At 27.2% G+C, this 22,166-nt stretch overlaps 1 protein-coding gene across 1 annotated transcript in view; it reads right to left on the bottom strand.

The window, feature by feature from the left end:
* LOC107441918 (solute carrier family 35 member F3) overlaps positions 1-19,835 on the bottom strand; it is a 229,983-nt gene extending 210,148 nt beyond the window's left edge. The window contains exon 1 of the mRNA XM_071178553.2: positions 18,479-19,835. Coding sequence (XP_071034654.2) covers positions 18,479-18,839 — 361 coding nt within the window. The 5' untranslated portion in view covers positions 18,840-19,835. The remainder of the gene's footprint in view (positions 1-18,478) is intronic.
* Between the last annotated feature and the right edge of the window lie 2,331 nt (positions 19,836-22,166).

Below are 22,166 nucleotides of genomic sequence, written 5' to 3'. Positions count from 1 at the left end.
ACTTTTTACTGTAATTTGTTTCGGTTTCTTTTTACAGTTACATGTTAAGTTACAGTTACATGCTTTTTACAGTTAAAATTACCAAATTTTACCACATTTACCGAAATTTATCACTTATTATAAAATGCTATTTTTATTGTAAATTTTACCAAAATCATTACCAAAGATTTTCGATAAAAATTACCGAGCTTTTCACCCGTTCCATAGAACCAGAAACACATTAATTTTTGCAATATTCTAATAGTTTTAACCATATTTTTTCTCCCAGTGTGTGATTTAATTTCCGATATGTTGATTGTTCATACAATTAATGATTCAATTATCATACAAAAATGATAATATGTCGTGATATCTAATCAAATAAATCTTAACAATGAAGAGCTCTTTTTAAACGAAGCTAGGCACATATGTGTTCATAAAATTTAAACAGCGTCCCCAACCAACCAGTTTAAGGCTGATTTTGAAGTTGCAATAACCATGTCCAGTGATCAGTTTTTATCATTTCCTTTTCATCTGAACTTCTAAAAATCTTCTTGATATCCATAATTATGAAGAAAGTTCTCCAAAGTGATGAATACATTTTTAAAGATTGTGTCCATTAAATATAAATTGCAAACGTAATGTTCTTCAAAATTAAAAAAGTAGGATATGAAGTTAATTGCTTATTTTTTTAAAATCACAATTATTTTTATGTGTTTTATTCCCTTTAAACAATCAAACTGCAATCCCCACAACATTTCAAAATTATTAAAAGCTATTAAAAATAATATTTTATTCATTTTCTTTCTTTTTTTTAATTTCTGTTGTTACAATTACATTTCATAATTTAGAAATTGAAGAAGTTAAAATTACAAACGAAAAAGAAAAGTTATTAAAAAACACAAATTATAATTAATTGAGCTATCTGACAAAATAATAGACTAACTTAGTTTAGTTAATTTTAACTTTAATAATGATGTCAAAGTTATTAAACAACAGTACTCCATCTATCTAATTATTTTTAAAAAATGGTAATTAATGTTATCATTATTTGCAAAATAATAATATTAAAAAAAATTATCCCAATATATAGACAATTTAATTGCTGTAATTAATTTTAACTACATCAAATCGATAAGTTTAGTACTGCATTCTTTTAGAAAAATACATTGAAAAATGATTGCATCTTATTTAGAATCTATAACGTTAATAAAGCTTAAAGTAAGGGGCGCTTTTTAAAATGAAAAAACTTTAATAAATATATTTTTCTCAAAATGATGCTTACATATCTTGTTCATTTTTTCCTGTTTATTTCTTCTTGTTTATTTTATTTCTTCTTATGTTAAGAAGAAATAAAATATTTAATATGTTATGTTATGTCTAGAAGTATGTTAAATAAATTTCTGGGAAACAGGGAAACCTATATTAATTTCAGCGAGATAATTTAAAAGATGACTTTTACGAACTAAATGAAAGGATATCCTGGAAACTTCCTGCAGCTATTAAGATATGATACAAACAAAGAACTTCCCTGTCTATCTCAAAGTGTTCTAATATTATCTCCAAATGGAACAGTTGTATTCACTAAAACTTTAATGTTCTTTAATGTTAAAATATAAATAAACTTATCTTTTTCAATTAGAAGTAAATTAAAGTTAACATTAAAATTATTGTTGTAAAAATATTTTACACAAAAATTTTCTTTAAGATATGTCCTCTTTTTATACAGAGTGCAGTAAAATGAATTTTATATTAAAAATTAATCTTGTAATGGCTCATTGTATTTAATAATTTCATTAGAAATCGATGCAAAAAAAATCGTTTTCCTAAATGGTGTGTTCTTACACTAAAGTATTTATTGCTATTAAAGTGTAAAATACATTTCAAAACTTTTTTTAGAGTAAAAGAACCGGATAGTATAAAATTTTATGTTTTTTTTCTGATTGTTTTCTTATTAGATCATTTTTTTCTTATTTGTGAAAAAAAATATTATTAACAGGGTCTCCTATTTTTTTAAATAAAAAATCTATTTATTTTCTAAAATAATATATCATTTCAAGTGCTGAACATTTTTCCAATGTTTTTTTCACAAAATTCATTTAAATCAAATTTTATGAAAGCTGTGGCTGCTATTATAAGACTATGTCAAATCTGGTCCCCACCATGCTCTTGCATTAAACTTCATTTTTTACCTCGTAGTTGGCAAAAATTATTCTTCAAATGTAACACAGATGCCGGTGATTGCCTTTGTGTACTAAGAAATATTTGACAAAAATGTAATCAATTAGATTTCTCGATTACAGCAATCATTTATTCGTAATGTTGGTAATCTTGATTACAACATATAATGATTTTGATTATTACTGTAATTGTGATTACAATAATCAATTACAGAAATCATTTACTTGTAATTGTAATTATAACCTTACGTTATGCTGATTACTACTGTAATTATAAGTAATTATAAGCAATCAAAATAAACGATTACATGCAATCATGATTACATTTAACATAATGGCATATAATAAAAACACACGATTACAAATAAATGCAATATTTTATATTGTATATGTATCATTTTATTTTTCAATGCAGATTGTATTACGTATAGCATAATAATAAATTTTGTGCGTATTTACATATATACGCACAAAATATATACATATGTAACGAAGTTGTACGTACATATGTATTTACCTAAAAATGCACGCATGTATATACCCAAAATTAATGCATGTATGCATGTGCAAAAATATGGAATTGTTGTGGATGGAATAATATGGAATAATATTGTTTGTGCCATGTAAATTTATACATAAAAAAGATGTAAAAATTCGTATACCTTACAGTTCCAAAATTTTTTAGAGTTTTATTAAATAAAATAGTAAAAAATAATGAATATTCATTAAAAGCTCTTTATGCACATGCAATTATTTTTGGATAAACAAATTTTATAATTGTGCACAAAATTTTTTCAATTCACCTAAAAATTTCTTTAGATATGGCGAAAGACACAAAAAGGAATTTTCAAGATACTTTATATCAGTCTCCTGAGATGTACAATCAACTTCAATAGAGAAACATACAAGCATCTGACTACAATTTCACAAAGCATTTATAGCAAAAGCGTCTTTATCACGAGTATTATTTGGCCATTCTAAGTCTTTTGGGACAACTCACATATCATTCTAATTGTTTGTGTTCAGTTGATGTGCAAGGATAAAATAGAGAATAAGTGTTCTAGAAACATTACACTAAAAGGATTCAAAAACAATTTTTGTATGTGTCTTTCCTTTGATTCAAAATTTTCAAATAATTAAAGAAGAAGCACTCTAACTTCCATTTTTAGACAAAGAATGCATAGGGGGAAATGTATGAATGTGAAATTGAATATAACACTTCAAAATATAATAGCACATTATAAATTATTCGATGAATGTAAGAAAAGACAGATAAAGCATTTTAAGGTATTTGCAAGTACAAGAGGATATTGACCGCAGACATCTAATTAGTTATATAATTACAAGTAATGGGTCTATCCAGACTTTTCAAAACAAGGAATTTGTAAAATGCGCAATTGCAGTTATAATTAAAATAAAACTTGAATTCGAGTACGATAATACTATACCTATATAATTAAATAATGTTGCAAAATAACTATTCTGCTTAGTTACTTATTATTGAGAGTATCTAACTGTGGTTAAAGTGAAAAATCAAAAATTAGTTGACATTTTTAACAGAAATTGATTGAGAATTGGTAAATTTTTTAAAAAAATTAAAATTGGTAAAAAGTTTAAATGGGTAAAAATTTTAGATAAAAAAAATGGTTTTGAGTTTTATATTTTTTAAGAACTGGGGTTTGTTCCCCAGGGGTAACTTAAGGTCTTCCTAGCTGCAGATCGATGGCTACCATTTGACTGAGAAGAACAGGTGGCCTGATCTTAGTGCTGATCACATTGCCCAAACATGTCCATCTTCATAAAATTTTGGAGTATTAACCTCCCTGGACCCTCCTGGCCTACAGCGAGCTGCTTCGGGAATGCTTTTTTAATTTAATAACTTTCATCTGAATTACATATTATTTTATTTAAATGCTAATATTTTTGTAGTAAGAAAAAAAATTGATCTGCAGAAGAGATTTCATTACATAAAATAAAAAATAATTTTAAAAAATTTGAACTCTTGTCATTGATAAAAATACTTAAAAAAAGCACTTTAATAAATAGGATTAAAATAATTCTGTAATTCTATTCAAAAACAATTGAAGCTCAATCATGAAATTATTGTCGCCAAAAACAATTCGATTGATAAATTTAACAAAATGGCTTGCGTTAAGTTCATTATTCCATTTTATCTTACTTTCTTAATAATGGAGAAAACTAGTTTTAACAATATAAAAATTTAATAGTTGATAGTTCAAACTCTCAAAAATAACAAGTAATTAATTGAAAAGTGAACAATAAAAACTTTTAAAAATTAGAACATACAGATTTCAAAAACTATATTAAAAATATGTACGTTTACGCAAAGAAATATGTACGTTGTCATAGAATTAAAAATATTTTGTCACAACATTTGTAAAAAATATATGGAGTGAAGCGCAAATGTTGGTACCCATCTTGCTAACTAATGAGAAGATTTAATGAGAATATTTAATTGCAAATAAGGTAAAAGATGATACGTTCTGTGAGTGACTTTCATTAATTATGGAACAAACAATTTGTTTTATTCAAAGTAAGACATTATTTTTAAATGAGAAAAAAACGTTATTTGATTAATTTATATTACAGAAAAAAGTCTTTTGTTATCATGCATGAATAATATATAGAACAAAGTTTAAGAAATAGCAAACAAGAAAAAATTTGACTGTTTCTTAGCATCGTTTGAATCTTATTTTCAATTATTAACATAATGATTGAATAAATAATGATTAACATTTAATAAGCTATTTTTTATTTTAATTAAAAATTTAAATTATCCATTTATATTGTTGTTATTATATTTGTATACTGGGACGGATCAGAAAATTTTATTACTAAGTTGAATTTACTCATTAATGTAATACTTTCATTACTACTACTTCTATTCTATTATTAAGTTATCTGAATAATATATATTACATAGCAATTTAAAACATTTAGACATCGGTTTCTTTATTCCTGAAGTCGCTACTTTTTAAAACATGTTAAAAATGCTTTTGTCACTCCAGCAGACGCTTATAATTGAAACATACGCTAGATATAGATTTTTATTTAGTATTTTTAATCCTCATAGCGATGCGATTTACTTTAAATTATCATCTGAAATCCATTTTTAACAATATCGTTTGATACCCCAAAATCTGATATATTTAGAACATTTAATACTTAGAAACGATTAGCTATATACATTTAATATTTAATATTTTTTAAGTTTCTTTACGCCTTACAGCAGTAAACACTTCTAGCGATTCTATAAAGAAATGGTCACTTCATGCTGCGAACTTGAAGAGTTGACGCTCCATAGTTTATAATCTAGTGTCTTTTTTTGTTAAATTCTATTTATTTTTATTAATGATTATAATTAATAATATTTAATGAAGTTTCTTTTTTACTTCTAACATAAACTAAGAACACAAAAAACTGCATTTAGAATTGTTTTGAACGACACTTATATATTATTACTTGAGAAACATTTATGTTTTGAGTAACATTTATACTTATATAAACGTTTATATGCAATAAATTAATACATATATTTATTCCTCTATTAGTGTAAGAAAATCAGTGTCTATATCAAGCATATTAACGCGAATTTAATATAAATATTTTTTAAAACGAGGAAAATTAAAATAAGATAAATATTTAAATCAAATTGTAATTTACTTTAGGAGCTAAGACAAAACGTTCTTTGTCGTTATTCAAACTTGACATCATTAAGGGAAAAAATACCCAATCATTTCAAGGAATTAGAATAAAACAAATATTCAAACGATTTAACAAATTCCCAAGTTCAATCACAGAAATAAAAGAAATTTACTAATAGTTTATCCTAATCAGAATCCGAACCTTATCACCTAACTATTAGTTAAACTTATTGCCCTTGTCGGGAGCTGAACTCATTTTTTCATAAAGTGTTGCCGTTTTGCCACTGTTTTAAAATTGCCTTGCTTTTTTACATACTCCAGCATTAGAGTAGAAACTTTGTTTACTTCTCCGTGGAAATATTTTAAATACATATTCTATAATTGTAACTCTGCTATGAAATAATTGTGAAACCAATTTATTCCTCCCTATATATAACCTTCAGTTATCTTTTATTCCACATTATTTATAATTGCAATAATTTAGTTAAAATACCAGCGACTTCATTTATTAAGTGAAATCATGTCAGTAAATATTTCATACGCATGCAATATTTTCAGTAAAATTATGTTCTCGTTTCATTGAATGAATTTCTTTCACAGAGCAATTAATTAATTGTAATTATTAACCTTTAAATAAAATGCAGAGTATTTTACTTTTACACCCCTAAAATAATGGATGTAGGAAACATTCAAGACCTTTAAAATTAAATGGAAATCACGCCTACTGAAAGGTAAAATAAAAAGCTTTGCAAAACTGTATGTTTATCAAAAGTGAATTAAAAAAAGCAGTTTCTTTAAAGATCCAAAAATCAATGATTCCTTGTCATTGTGAGCATAATAAAAAACACGCTACGTTACAGAAATTAAAAAATGAAGTAAGAAATACGACGAACGTTATTGAAAATTCTAAAAGTGGCAAATATTAACGAAATTTTTACTTCCAAATAAAGCGTGATGATTGCGTGAAAAATGTTTGACTAGACGTTTTTAACCGTAGGAATAAAAAAGCTCTTATCCATAACTACGGACTTATTTAAAATATTCCATCCGAATTCATTTTCAGTTCTTCCTTGAATGATTCGCATCAAAGCAAACGTGTTTAATTTTAGTAGCAGCAACTGATATTAGAGATTTGTAAAAATGACAAAGGCAACCTCCCTTCTCTTTCGCTTTTGTTCACAATACTATGTCGATATTATTGATTGAAAATTTTTTATTTTCTAGAAAATTTTTATTTGTTACAATAACACATGAATATATTTATGAGAAAAATGAAAGGATATTTTAAAAGAAGTTTTTTTTTTAAGTTTATGCTGAGAAAACAAGTACAATTTAAATGTTTCTTAGTGTTTTCATGTGATACTAGGAATAATAAACATAAAATCAAAACCATTTAATTTGGAATAAGTTTGGCAGTTTTTTGTTAAAAAGGTACGATTATGTGTAAAACTAAAAGCAACACTTATTCAAAATAAGAATTTCTTATTTTCATTTCCATTTCGAAATATTGTGGTTTTAAAAACTAGTTTTACCAAACAATAGTAAACTTTAAAAAAATATATTATTTTGATTTGCCATCGTAAGTCGACTTAAATAAAGTCAAATTATGCAAAATACATGTAAACTATTATAAATTATTTAAAAAATAGCTGTAATTTAAGATTGTAACATAAGCTAATAGAAAATCATTTAAGGAAATTTGTGTTTAAGCATTAATATTTGTAAAACGTTAAACAAAAGTATTATTTTTAATAAGAAACTGTTGTCATTCAACAACATATCAGATCGAAAGCTATAGATATATATTTCTTTTTTTCTAATCTTTATATCATTTGTTATAAAGGGAGATTATCTTCAGAGTTTACAATTTCAGTATTACAAAAAACGCTGAAAATTTTGTTACCATATATTGTTCAACATTTTGTCATGGTGCCCATCTGACAATACTACGAATCAGTCTGATGCCAATGATGACAGTCTGAGAATACTACGAATCAGTAAGAGGCCAATTTATCATGATTTCCATCTGATAATAGTATGAACCAGTCTGATACCAATGATGCCACTGATGGCAATCTGACTATACGAATCAGTATGATGCAAATGATGTCATTATGCCAATCTGACAGTAGTAGGAACCAGTCTGATGCCAGTGATGTCATAATGCCAATCAGACAATACTAGGAATCAGACTAATAACACATCGTTAAATGTAGTTGGTCATTGTAAACACAAACGAAATCTATTTTTTTTATTTTCCTTTACAAAATCATCTCTTGAATCACCAATAAAATTCATCACTTCGTAACTTTTAATTATTAAACTAAAGATGTATATGAACTTCGGTTTATAAATTTTGTGCTAAACTTCCATCTCTAAATCATTATACGTCACATGGTCAGGTCCTTTTTTAAACTTCATAAAAAAATTACCACCGTACCAAACACGATACTAGACTGATTAAAAACTACGTAATTTGTGAGACAACATAAACTTACTCCTATGTTTATTCATTATTGATAGAAATGTGTAATTAGATACCTGCAAGTGTCGTCATCGGTGACAAATCGTGGTATTCGTCGATTCAGAAGCCAACGTCACTTACAGGCATCCAATTAAATCTGATTTAGATCACATGGTTAGGCATAGTCACTTCACTTTTTCTCAAATTGCAAGCATCGAAATGTGATTATTGAAAAAAAACGGGTGTAGTTTTTTAAAATTGCGCATGTGATTAGCTATTATAGAATTCAAAAATACAATAATTTTGTCTTTTTTAACCGATGTATTTTTTATTAAAAATTCCTTAATATATATATATTGTTTATTTTGTTTATTTATTTTTAATTATCGTTACAAAGAAGCTTTCGTTAAATTGTTGGCATGATGCATTGAAGCCTAAGAAAATTGGGAGAGACGAAGTGCCATGACAAAAATTATCATCGATGATACATGCATGACGACACCGAAAACGACCTCAAAGTCCTAAAACCTAAAACTTAAGAACTGGAGGGGAGTTGCCATGGACAGAGGGAGCTGGAGAAGGCGTGCTGTTGAGGCAGCCAAGGCCTGCAAAGGGCTGTTGCGCTCCTGAAGAAGAAGAAGATACACGCATGATCCAACATTTTATAATATCCATATGAATTTTCAAGGCGTGACTTGATGATGGCGTGATGATTTTGCGTGATATAATAAAATAAAATTATTCTACAAAAATACAGTTATTAGTTATAATGAAATTCGTCAATTGATTTTGCACAAACTTTTATTTACAGTTAAATATCTTATAATTTCAGATATTCATAATGAAACTCAACAAACACAATTATATTCTCGTTAAAAGTCCACGTAGAACAATTAAAATTTATCATATAGCATTGTTTATATTAGTTTATACAAGCTGACTTTTATTGAGCAACAAAAAAAAATATTATAACTCTTGAATCGTTAAGAACATTCAGTTTAAACTGGGCTGTTCAATGCAACACATGCTGGATTCCTTTTTTTATGAGCATGAGCACTCTCATTGTTGTTATTCATTTTTTGGTGATAATGAGCACCAGAACAGCGTCGAAATTCAGAGCTTCTGTGCGTATATCGATCGTTGACGCCTACTGTTCTAGCAATAAGTCATCATTACTCCATTTACGTGGAACAATATTAAAGACAAAATGTAGGCGATTAGGCCATTAATGGCAACATATCGAACATGTTATAAACTAAACCTGAATGATTGTAGTATTTACTTTTAAAACTGGTATGATATTCAGTAGTTTTTGAAATTTTCATTTTTACTTCGAATTACGTTGCAATTGGGCATCTGCAAGCGATGTCACACGTGAATATCAAATCTGATAGACCATTAAATGGTGGAATTTGTTTATGCCACGATTTAGCCACCAATCTGGTTCGACACTTACGTTTGAAGTAACTTGCAGGTATCTAATTTAATCCGATCTAAAAATTGACTCGGTGTTATTATAAATCAAGCTAAATAGCTATAAAGTAACACCCCATGCAAAACTATATGATTTCAGTGGTCTTCTCGTGTTGCAGGTCACCCTGTAGCATAGCTGTCACCACTCAACTTAAGTTTTACAATTCCGTCTTGTTTTCTTCATGTTAATATTTTAATTAACATTTTGAGTTTAAGAATTGGCAATTTCGGAAGAAATAAAATTGTGTTTGATCTACAGAGAAATAGATAATGATGTATAGATGATGTCAGAGGGGATCTTACTGTGAAGAAAAATTGAATGTAATTAACATCAAACCATAAATGACTGACGGATGATTCAAACTGACGTCATCGCGTCGTTTTTCTTAAAGTTTCTTCTGGGCATACAGGCCCCTACAGTCTCCAGCAACATTTCAAGGAAATGGTGAGTTGATACAGTAGATTTATATGATTGACATTCTACGCTTATACTTCAGTGTCTCCGTCATATTTTTGTTCATTTCTGAATGACTATATCAGAAACGAAGTTTATATTTGGAACACGAAAAATAACATGAACATCTCTGAGTGCGATTAATTTTAAAGTTAAGATATTTTGCTTCATTCCAGACATTAATTATTGAATAAAATTAGGATTGTGAGAATTTATGTTAGTGTTTCGAAATTATTTCATATTGAGAGCATTCATCCCAAAACATGCAATTTTCTTATCGAATCAGACCTTTTATTTTATATTGTAGTTCCATTATATATGGAAAGTGTTTCTGTAATATTCTAATTTACTCACGTTTTTAATTTCCGTCTGTCATATAACAAGTGTTTCTTTAAACAGAGAAAATGAAAAAAATATACATTACTAACAATTTTCGGAATTTATTCTTTATTTTGAAAGAAGTAATACTATCTATATAAATATACCTTTTATTAAACATTTACGAACAAGAAAATTATTAAAATAAATTGTAATTTACTTTAAAAATTGTACTTTTGTCCTCAAAAACACATGACATTCTTAAAGAATTTACGTGTCAAAATTTATAGAACAAAAATAAAACAAATAACCAAACGATTTCAAGGAACTTCGTAAATTCAATTTAAAATAGTTAAAGTAAACGATAAACTCATATATCTCAACCGTAGTTAAAATTTTTGCCGTAGCAAGGCGCTAAAACGTTATGGCTATAGTGTTGCCCTTTGCGTCGCCCCCTGCATATATGGTTTCAACTCTAATGTCTTAGCATCAGAGTTGAAACTATATATTTCTCTGTGGTTAAATCTAACGATAAGTTGCTTTATACTATTTTCATCTTCATGATATACGAATGTATATTCTAGAAATTTATAAATATTTAATTATATGAAAAGTTTTCTTAATTTATTAGTATTTGTTATGAAATAAACTATTTTAAATGAAAAGGTTTTCGAAGTCAAAGAATATCAAAAGAATATCATTGCTTCTGAACAGCTCAATGAAACAGTTAAAAGTTATATTCTTCTAACAGCACAAACATGAATTCATATCGCCATTTTTTATTTTTAATAAACTCATTTACTAATTTATAAAAAATTAATCTAACTATTTCTTTATTTTTTTCTTTAGCTCAACAAAAATAATTTTTTAGTTTCATTTGTGATGAAAGAATTTTAATAAGATAGAGTAATGAGCAAAAAATCTTTTCTTCGCGGTATTAAAAAGAGTTAAAAATATTACATTCCTCCTTTTTCCAAAAAATAAAAATAGATAAAAATAATTGAAAGCTATATCATTGACCAATCTAAACGTGGTGCATATTCATAAATATTTTTTTCTTCTTTAAAGAAGGAGATGATTACGCGGCATTTCCTAGACCTAGCATTCCTACAAGGCGGCAAAAATTTCAACTCCATCACCATAGCAACGCTTTTGAAGGAAAATACCTAGCACTGGCTTAATTTTAATCTGTTTACATGATTAATTTCCTTACAATTGATGTTTACTTTCGCAGCTACAGTTGTTAAACATCTAGAAAAACTAAATCACTAAGGATTATTGTGTGCTTATAATATTTTGCTTTTTTGTTATTTTATAATCGATATAAAGATTTTTTTATTTGTATAGTCTTTTTTCTTTTGAAATTTTTATAAAATATTCTAATAGCGAATGAACTAAACATGATAATAAGAAACGAAAAACATTTCTTGTCAAAAAAAATAAATGGGCCATTTTTGGAAAGAGCATTAAGTAAAACATATTTCCTGTTGAAACAAAATATAATAATCCGATTTGCTTTATGGTAATATAATACTCCGAACAATCTTTGTCATTTTTTTCTCTGCATTGAAACATAAGTTAAGATAAAAAGTATTTTAAAAGTATTTTAAACTTATTTTATCACTGTTTTATATGCCTAAACTTGTTTTAAGTATTTTATACTCGTTTTACATATTCTAAATTTGTTTCAAATATTTTCAAGACATTTGTTTTCCTATTTGAACATGTTAAATAACAATTTTGATGCCACAAATTAAAAATGTAATTAGAGCATAAACAAAACTTTTTATTTAAAATAATATTTACAAACTAACTTTACTTTCAGCAACTATTGCTTATACCTTTATATTTATTGGTCAGTAATTTTAATAGCATTTTATAGATTCATCTAAGTGCTAATTATGGAAAAAATTATGGTTATTTGCCAGTTTTTTTAATGTAATTCATAGCGTCTTTTTGCAGTGCTCTAATATTAAATTTTATGAGTATTTTATAAGTCTTTCATCTAAAAAATTTTTGCTACGTAGACTTTGCAAACTTGGATTGAGCAAGTGGTCGTTTGCTATTATATCGTTAGCTATAACATAAATCAAAAATAGTGTTTAGAAATATCATCCTTTATAGCTTACTATCTTCTTAATTTTCTTTTTCTTTTATTTCATCTTTTTCATCATCATCTACTTCTTCTATTTCTTCTTCTATTTATTTTTTTTCTTCCTCTTGGGACTACAACCCAGAGCATGTCAGGGCCACCCCAGTGAGTTTCTTCCAACTGAGTATGTCAGATGCTTGTTTTTTGTGAAATTAGTTACTTTCAATGTTTTTAATTCACTTTCAATGTCATCAAGGCATTTGAGGGGAGTCGTTTTTTTTTTTTTTTTTAGTTGGATTAGCGTTTTGGGTATCTTTAATATTAGTGCTTTATAAATACTGATTTTTATTCTAATGCTAATGAGTCATTATCTTAGCTGGTTTCTTAAACCGGAGTACCATCTATTTGTCATTATCAATCGGTGATAAATTTCACATTCATTTCACTCCTGTCAGCAAAAACTTAAACGAACTAACGAAACCTACACGAAACTTTAAACGATTTAAAAAGATTTTTACGAAGTAAAAAAAAAAAACATTTGTTTCTTTTTTTAATTTTGGTATTCACTCAAGATATTATGCATTGTATGCAATTTATTTTTGTTCATTTTATTTATAAAATTCCCAAAACAGTTCGAATAAATATTATTCCAAAATTTTCAACAACCGACAATCAAAAAAGTCAGAATGTCATTTCATGTGTTTCTCAAGTGCATGTAACTAACATCTCTGTCATTATATTAAAAGTCAAACAAAAAGCAAATATGATTGATTTATTATCATTAATTGACTAATTAACGTAATTTTTATTGATTAATTAACATTTTTTATTGAACTATACTCACACTCTTCGAAACATAAAGTCTCACTTATAATGATTCAGCAATCCTTGAGTTATATTTTGTAATTTTTGACAAACATTTCGTTAATAAATTGATTAATTTTTAATTAAAGTTAATAAATTACTTAATTCACAAACTCTTGCATTTTTGACGAAAATGTGTCATCTAAAAACTTTATGTTAATATAAGTTGTTTCTCCGCCTGTTTGGTAGAAAAAATATTAATAATTTAGTGGTACGCAACCTTTTTGAATGAATTGCTACTTGTGCAGCTATTTGATCAATAAAGGACCATATGCCCAAGCATTTAGACTTATTGATTGCATGACAGTTTTACTACAAAAGTTTGTGTTTTTGAAGCAATTCTTTTTATTAGTCAACTTAGTAATTTATCTGCATAAAATTGAATTCCTTTAAATATTAAAATTCACTAAATACTGATGTATACCAAACTGATAATTTTCGAAAAAAAATTTCCTTCTTATTAAGGAAGAGATTTATCGAAAAAATATAAAGATGGAGAAAAAGTAATATTCTTTTTTTATCACATCACGTAACACAAAAGTCTGATTTAAAATAAATTGACTAAAATAGTACGCAATAAATAAATGGACCACTCTGAACAACTTTTGATCAAATGGTCGGATCTTCACGTTCTATGACTCAATTTTAATGGTTCAAAGTTGTGACCTCAAATATACTAACTAATTATTGCAGCTTGTAATTTATGCTATGAAATCAGCTTATAAATTAAGTTATGAATTTAAGTTATGACACAAAAACGTCATTTTTTTAATAAACGTGCCTTTTTTCGACGGATTTGAATTTCTGACTCCGAAAATATAGGGAGTAGCCGCAATCAGGGAAATATAGTCCCAACAGTTTGGTCAAGAGAGCGGTCCATATTTTGAACCCCTTAATGTTAATTTTACTAGTTGCGTATTTCACCATATCTCGAGAACTTTTTAAGCGAATTGAAAAATCTTGGCACACAATAATAAAATTCGTTAAAAAAAAAGAAACGATTACTCGGATTGACACAAATAAAGCATGTCAAAAGTGATTATTAAAATGCGTGATTCAAACAACGCAAGTTGTTATGATACCGGAATAAAAATGTCACGATTTTCAAAATAAATGCTAAAAGAACGATAAAAAAAATCCCTTACATTTGTGATGAAATCGGAGCTAATAAAACGCACATTAAAATGCCTGATTCGAGTGTCGCATTAATATGAGCTTAAAATATCGCGATTTTCAAAACCATGTGGAAATGCGGAACAATAAGCTCCGAAAAAATCATAGAAAAATAGCTTGAATTTACAAATCAAAATTTCCAATTGTTTTGTTTTTGATATGATAATTATTTTTTACTGTGTTCAGGTGTTAACGTGGACCCAAAAATTTGAGCTAGATGGTCTCAGGTGGCCAGCGGATTATGCACCAATATATTTTGTAAGTTAAATATCACTGAAAAATGTAGTCTCTGCAGTAATATTCAAATTTTACTGTAAATAATGTTGGGAAAGCGATTTATATTTGGATCGGTACTAAGTCATGGTAGCTTACTTTCAAACTATTATTATATAATCTGATTCTGCCCTTTTTTTATCTGATTTTAAAAGCATTTGATTACTAAAGCAGGATGAATAAGAGTTAGTGCGTTCGCTTGATTAACAGGTTTACCTAATTCGATTTATAGATTAGTCATTTATTCATGCTTCTTATCTATTTTTTTATGTTGTACTAATCAATTGCACTAATCTGTCTTATTAAACTCTTAAACTTTTATCGAAATTCATAATCTTAACAAATGAAGACAATCATTTATTCAGTTTGACAAAATGCTCGCTGGGAGCTTTTCCAAAGAATCGTTTTCATCAAAATAGAAAACAAACGATTCTAGTGAAATTTGAGTATTCGTTTCTGCAGTACAAAGAAAGTAACTTTATTGCAAAAAAACAAACAGTTTGAAGCTCTAATAAATCCGATGATAATGCTTGGAGCAATATATAAGTTTATTTTTGGAGCTCAAATCTCAAAGAAGAGAAAAAGAAACTAAAGCCCACGTAGTATTGAAGAGGGGGATAATAAGATAAAAGGGGATATTCTTACATTTTCCTCCAAAAGTGAAAATAAAAGAATCCCACTGAAATTTTTACAACTTATGAGAGTTTTAAATTAATCTTATTTTACAGTAAAATAATAATTGTTACAAAATAGTCTTACCTAGGAATAAACAAAAAAAAATTAAAATTTAAAATCTTGTATCCTAATTAGATATAAAATTGTTTTTAAAATTGATTTTTGAACTTTTTTGTACATTTTTTTAGCAATTTTAAGAAGTGTTTTTTGTTCCTAGAGTCAAATTTCAATAGACGAAATCAGCCTTGATATTTTCATCAATACAGGGAGCGAAAAATAACGTATGTAATATTGAAATTTAAAACAATCACATTAGCCATTTGTGTAATATATTCCTTTGAACATATGTAATATATTCCTTTGAACATTTAATACTAATAAAAGTATTTTAACACTAATTGAACTGATTTTCAAAAGATATAATAATATTATATGCTATAGATTATAATGTTATGTGATAGATATAAAAGATATAGATTTATAAAAATAATCAGCAGAAAAAAAACACAATGGTAAAACAAATCATTTTTCTTAAAAACTGCAAGACATAAAATAAGCAAAACGCATCATTAGAAATACTTTTGAGGTAATTTTCATAAAAGGTAAAGCTATTTTTAAATAACTTTTTTTCACATAAAATCGTTTTAAATAATGTCTTTCGATTTTTTTAATTACATTTCGAAGCTTTGAAGAATTAAAAAGCATTTCGACAATCTGCTTTTCAATTAAGAATTAAATTACTTTCACTTAGAAGCGATAAATTTATTTAATTGAATTAAGTTTAAAGTGGACGCATAAATTATATTAATAGCAAAACCAACTTAAAAGGAAATTATCTGATTTTAAAAGGGCATTTTTCATAAATAATTGATATGAGTTTATGTCCTCTTTTTGACTTGCCCAACGTCATTAATTATAAATTAAGGTAAAAAATTTAAATAAAATTTTAATAATATTTAAATATTATTAGTAATTCTAACAGATTTAATGCATCCTTTTCTTTATTTTAAATGTCTATGATTGATTATAAGTAAAACATTATTGATATGTAATATAGTAAATTAATTATGCATACAAATTTTAGTAAAAGTACTTTGTAAAAGTACTATTTAAGTAAAAGTACTTTGAATTTACAATAAATTAATGTTATTATAATTAATGCAAAGAAAATAAATGTCTTTAAAATTTGTAAAATAAAAGACATGAGTTTTATTCATTAGCCTTTAAAGTTAAACTATTGTAATTCTTTTAGAATTGGGAAACTCGTCGAAATATTTGAAGAAACTAGCATTTGTTTCATTAACACATTATACATTGAAAAATATAAAAAATCAGAATAGAAGATGCATTTTCTGAAAAAAGTATTTCATTTATTATTTATATTTTACTTCAAACTGTATCCACTTGATGTAGTTAAAAGTATCGTTATTTTTTAAACTTGTACTGAACATAGTTTCTGGAATCCGTTTAACATTTCCTTATCTTTAGGAATTTAAGTGCAATATAAATATGCGACGAAATTCTAGCACGTGCTTAATATTTTCTCGATTTTAAAAATTTAAGTGAAATATTCATATACAACATGATTTGTGTATTTTTTGAAAAAAAATTATACCTAAAACTAATTATAGCAAAAAAAATTTAATTATAAAGTAGTTTTTTACTATAGTTAAAAATTATCAGAAGCGTTTTTATACCTAAAGTTGTATCTTTTTTATATAATTTTCTGTGCTCTAATATAACCTATAATATAATCTCGTCTAATATGACAGATATAGCAACTAGTATAACGAACCAGTATAAGGGGAAAAAATATAATCATAATTAAATGAACACTATTTTTTGAAAGGCGTCTGTAATCAATGGTTTTGTTATATCAGGAACTATTTCCTATCTTTATATCATTCAAATAATATGAAACGTAGGTAATTATATTTTTTCTAACTATTTTGCCTCCTTTTTTTCTAAAAGTTCTATTATGGACAAAAAAAATAATGTATTTCTAACGCAATTCCAATCTAATAAGAATTCTTTAATTGATATCATTTTGGTTGAGATCTTTGCATTTTAGAATTTAATCAGAAACACTTTATATTTACAAACTATTTTATAAAAACACAAACAAAAGAATTCTGATAAAATTACCATTCTGTATGATTTCTGGTGGGAAAAAAACTATTCTGGTAAATAAAATCAAAATATACGTTATTTAAACCATTCATTTAGTAATTTTTCCTTTCATATAATAACGGTTTACTGGAGTTCTGGTTTTCAAAATTACAGTTCATATTAACACATATTTAGTAAAAAATACAAAACTGAAAAGGACATTTAACCGAACAAATTGTTTTTACGTCATGCTCTTGGGTATCATGATAAATTACCAAATTTCACCACAATTACCGAATTTTATCACACATTATAAAGTCATATTTTATTGCTAATTTTACTTAGATCATTACCAAAGCCCAACGGTAAAAATTACCAACCACTTTGGTGTTCCCATAGAGCCTACACACCTCTCAGAAAGAAACTAGACTTTTAAGTTATCTAATTTTTCCACTGCACGTAGTCTTTTAACCCTTAACTGTCCAATGCTGCTCATTTATGGCAGTAGGACTTATTGAGACCAATAACACGGCATATGATGACTGAAATCATTTTATTATTTTTATCACATTTTTGTTGTCACATTTGCAATTAATTTTATTAATCTTATAATAATAATTAATTTAATAATTAATATTATTATTAAACATTGTAATTTTATCTGATGGAGTCAACTTAAAAAACTTCCCGGCTGCTAAGGGTTAAAAATAGAATCAAAATAGAACTCATAAACTCTCGAAATAGAATTTTATCACTTACCGGATTGTTGTTCATTTGGAGTGGTTGGCGAAACACCAAATTGGACAGCTTCCGGAGATGAACTTTCGGCAGATTCTTGTCTTTTTGGAATAGCACCATTAGATCGTTTAGCAGAGAGAGCTCGAAATATGGCCACATCTGGTCGAACTCTGGTTTCTGTTTCATTAAACGAGAGGCTTTTTGACAGTGGAATGCGTCTAGTAGTAGTAGTAGTGACTATGTCTGAGTCGTCCGAAGTCACTACCACAGCTGGTGGCTGTAAATGTTTCACTGGTGTATTGTCCACTGTTGGTAGCCTTAAAATACGAGTATGAGCTTTTCCTTCTTCATTTGACATGCTGGTACGTCTACCAGCTGTCATAGGAGAAATTTTTGCAATTTTGGATGGAATTTAAAATATTGATTTTAAATGTTTTGAATTCAATAGTTCCATAGTTTTAATATGGACTTTTATCGGAAAATAAATAGTTCAATTATTGCAAAGTAGGGCGAAATTTGTGAAATTTTCCATTACTCTAACAGAGTTAGTAAAAACGAGCATCGGTGCTAGTTTGGTTTGGGAACATAGCAATTATAAAATATGCTAAATAACAGATTGATTTTATACTAGCATAGTTTTAAAAAATGAACTAAACGTTTAGTTAATATTGTCCCCTATATATCGAATAATGTTACATTTAAATATCTAAGTTCGTTTAAAATGCTAACAATATTCAACAATATTATTCTCCTATTTGAAGTTTAAAACTAAAAGATTTTTTTTTTGTTACTGATCACTTCAACACTTCAAACACTTCAACAGCATATTAAAAATGCCTCATAGATTTGAAAAATTCCATAGGATATTAGGTATTTATTGACGTTCTTATTTAAGGACACATATTTCTTAATATAAGTTTGCCTTCAAATCCAATCAAAATCATTTTCTTATCTATGAATGTTTTTTTTTATAATAGATGCCCTATAGCAAAGTATAGTTAAAATATTTTTGGAATCAATTAAAATCGTTCAAAATTTAACAAACACAGCGACCAGAATCATTTATCGATCAGACGATTATCATTTCTACAGCGGGTATTACTTGCTTCAATAATCACTTCGATAAATCTAACCAGGTATTTCAAAAGCGAAATACAGAAGCCGTAGAAATGTTAAACCTATTAGCTTTCTGACATATTCTATTCTAAAGAAATATTCTTAGAGTTCTTCCAAAAACTAATAGTTAAAAAAATTTCTGTCTGTAACCAATCCATTTACTTTTTAGTATTTCGGTTCTCATATCAATCTCACGTGATAAAGCTATAGAATAAGCTACTATATTGCGTCACGACGCCTTCTAGTTTCGGTCTACCCATGCGGTCAGACAATCGCAGCGGTTGAATTTTAACAGATAGCGGGTCGATTCTCTTTTCGGATTGGTTGAAAATCGCAGCCCTCGTGACTTCCGACACAACAGGCGCCAATCTTGGCGATATATCTGTTTCTCAACAAAGTTGAAACGCTCCAAAATAGCTTAAGATAGTAAAAAAGAAAAGAAAGAATCTATTCTTTATTCAGTAAAAGGTAAAACTTTTTTCGAAAACATTAATTGAAGACAAAATTTTATAGTCCTAGAGATAAAAGAATAAAATGTTTTGAGAATAAAATGATCTAGTCTTTTTACATTCGATTTTTGATTCGGGTTGAATTCGAAAATGCTGCATATTAGTTTTAGATAGAAAACTTCAATTGTTCTATTCAGTAACTAGTGAAACTAATATTAAATAGTAAGTACCTAAAAAACTAATAATAATTTTTTTTAATTATTACTGTCTACTATAAAAACATTCAGATACAAATCCTTAAATAAATTTATAATAATATTCGATTTTATACGAAGATTCAAAAATTGCATATTATGGATACATTAAAAGAAAAGTTAGATAAATATACCTTAAAATTTAAGCATTCTTACAAATTTAAATTATATGGTAAGGATGTCTTATCATTTTTTTGATATTACGTGCTAATCATTTTAAACTAATTAAAAATCGAAATTTGATTTCTTTGAGTAAAAGTGCAGCCTATTTCTTATGGTTTCCGATTTTTAACCCTCAATATATAAGAAAAGGATATAGGACTCAATCTAGACAAAATATAGGACTCTATCTGGAAATTGTGGTCCTAAGAGTTATTCAGGATTGCGGTCAAATTTTTTCCCCGTTATAGTTAATTTTACTTTTTTCTAATTTTGTCATATTGCTGAAACGATCTAGGACAGGATCCCCCTAACTTTCTACATTTGAACTTAAGGGCACAACAATGTATAGACGTTACGTATAGAGTATGCTAGGGTGCTGCAAGGTGTTTATCACGTCATGTATAAGGCGAAATTAGAAATACTAGTAACACTTTTAACAATAACCAATTTTTCAAAACATGAACATTTTAAGCGATCGAGAAAAACTGTTAACATTTTTAAGGTAAAACTTTTCTTATGTAGTATTTCTCAAAATATGTTAAATATTTCAAGGTTCGTTTCTAAAATGAGGAGAATATTTAAAAAAAAAAGTGCGAAATAAAGTAATTTTCAGAATGTTATAAAATATTCTGAATAGTTCTATATAGTTATAGTTAATAGAATCTGAATAGTTATAGTTAATTTTACTTTTTTCTAATTTTGTCATATTGCTGAAACGATCTAGGACAGGATCCCCCTAACTTTCTACATTTGAACTTAAGGGCACAACAATGTATAGACGTTACGTATAGAGTATGCTAGGGTGCTGCAAGGTGTTTATCACGTCATGTATAAGGCGAAATTAGAAATACTAGTAACACTTTTAACAATAACCAATTTTTCAAAACATGAGCATTTTAAGCGATCGAGAAAAACTGTTAACACTTTTAAGGTAAAACTTTTCTTATGTAGTATTTCTCAAAATATGTTAAATATTTCAAGGTTCGTTTCTAAAATGAGGAGAATATTTAAAAAAAAAAAAAGTGCGAAATAAAGTAATTTTCAGAATGTTATAAAATATTCTGAATAGTTCTATATTTATAAAAAAAATAATAAAATGCAAATGATATTAATTTTAAACGAGAAGAGTTGGTGATACCCTGGCAATTATATTTAGTCACCCAGTGACTGACGACTGTTAGTTTTGCCCTTTAACTTTAAAAATATAATCTTAACAGTTAAATAGTAACTTGCTTCTATTTTTAAAAAAATATTTCAAGGTAGCCTTCATAGAGTTTTGAATACATCTGACATAAGAGTATCCTGTCCTAAATTAAAATGCTTTATGAGTTCTAAATCCCTTTTCTTCATTTATGTTGGAAGCAGGATATTCAAAGATTAATGCTCTTAGGAGCAAATAGTAGAATAAAGCATTCTCTCAACAGCCCGTTATGTGCCAAAAGACTCATAAACTTCGAGGCTGCACAATTTCATTGCAGCATATTTATGCAATGTGGACAACATTGCACACATACATTGCCGCATAGCATTTGTCAGACAAGCTGATACTCATCTATAGACTTCAAGCCATCTTTGGAGGTCGAACCCCAGTCCTTCATAATTACATTTAAGTGTCTTAACCACAGAGTCATCGTGACTCTTAAACACCTCATAAATTAATACCTTAAAAAAATTACAGTAGTTTTATCAAGGTTTTTTCATGGATTTCAAAACTTAGATAATGAGCAG

The sequence above is a fragment of the Parasteatoda tepidariorum genome, chromosome 6 (genome assembly GCF_982258835.1).
Source record: "Parasteatoda tepidariorum strain Cologne lab strain chromosome 6, Ptep-v5.0, whole genome shotgun sequence".
In the NCBI taxonomy this organism is placed as follows: Eukaryota; Metazoa; Arthropoda; class Arachnida; order Araneae; family Theridiidae; genus Parasteatoda; species Parasteatoda tepidariorum.
Note: the sequence above shows the minus strand (reverse complement) of the source record. Positions and strands in the feature narration are given on the sequence as shown.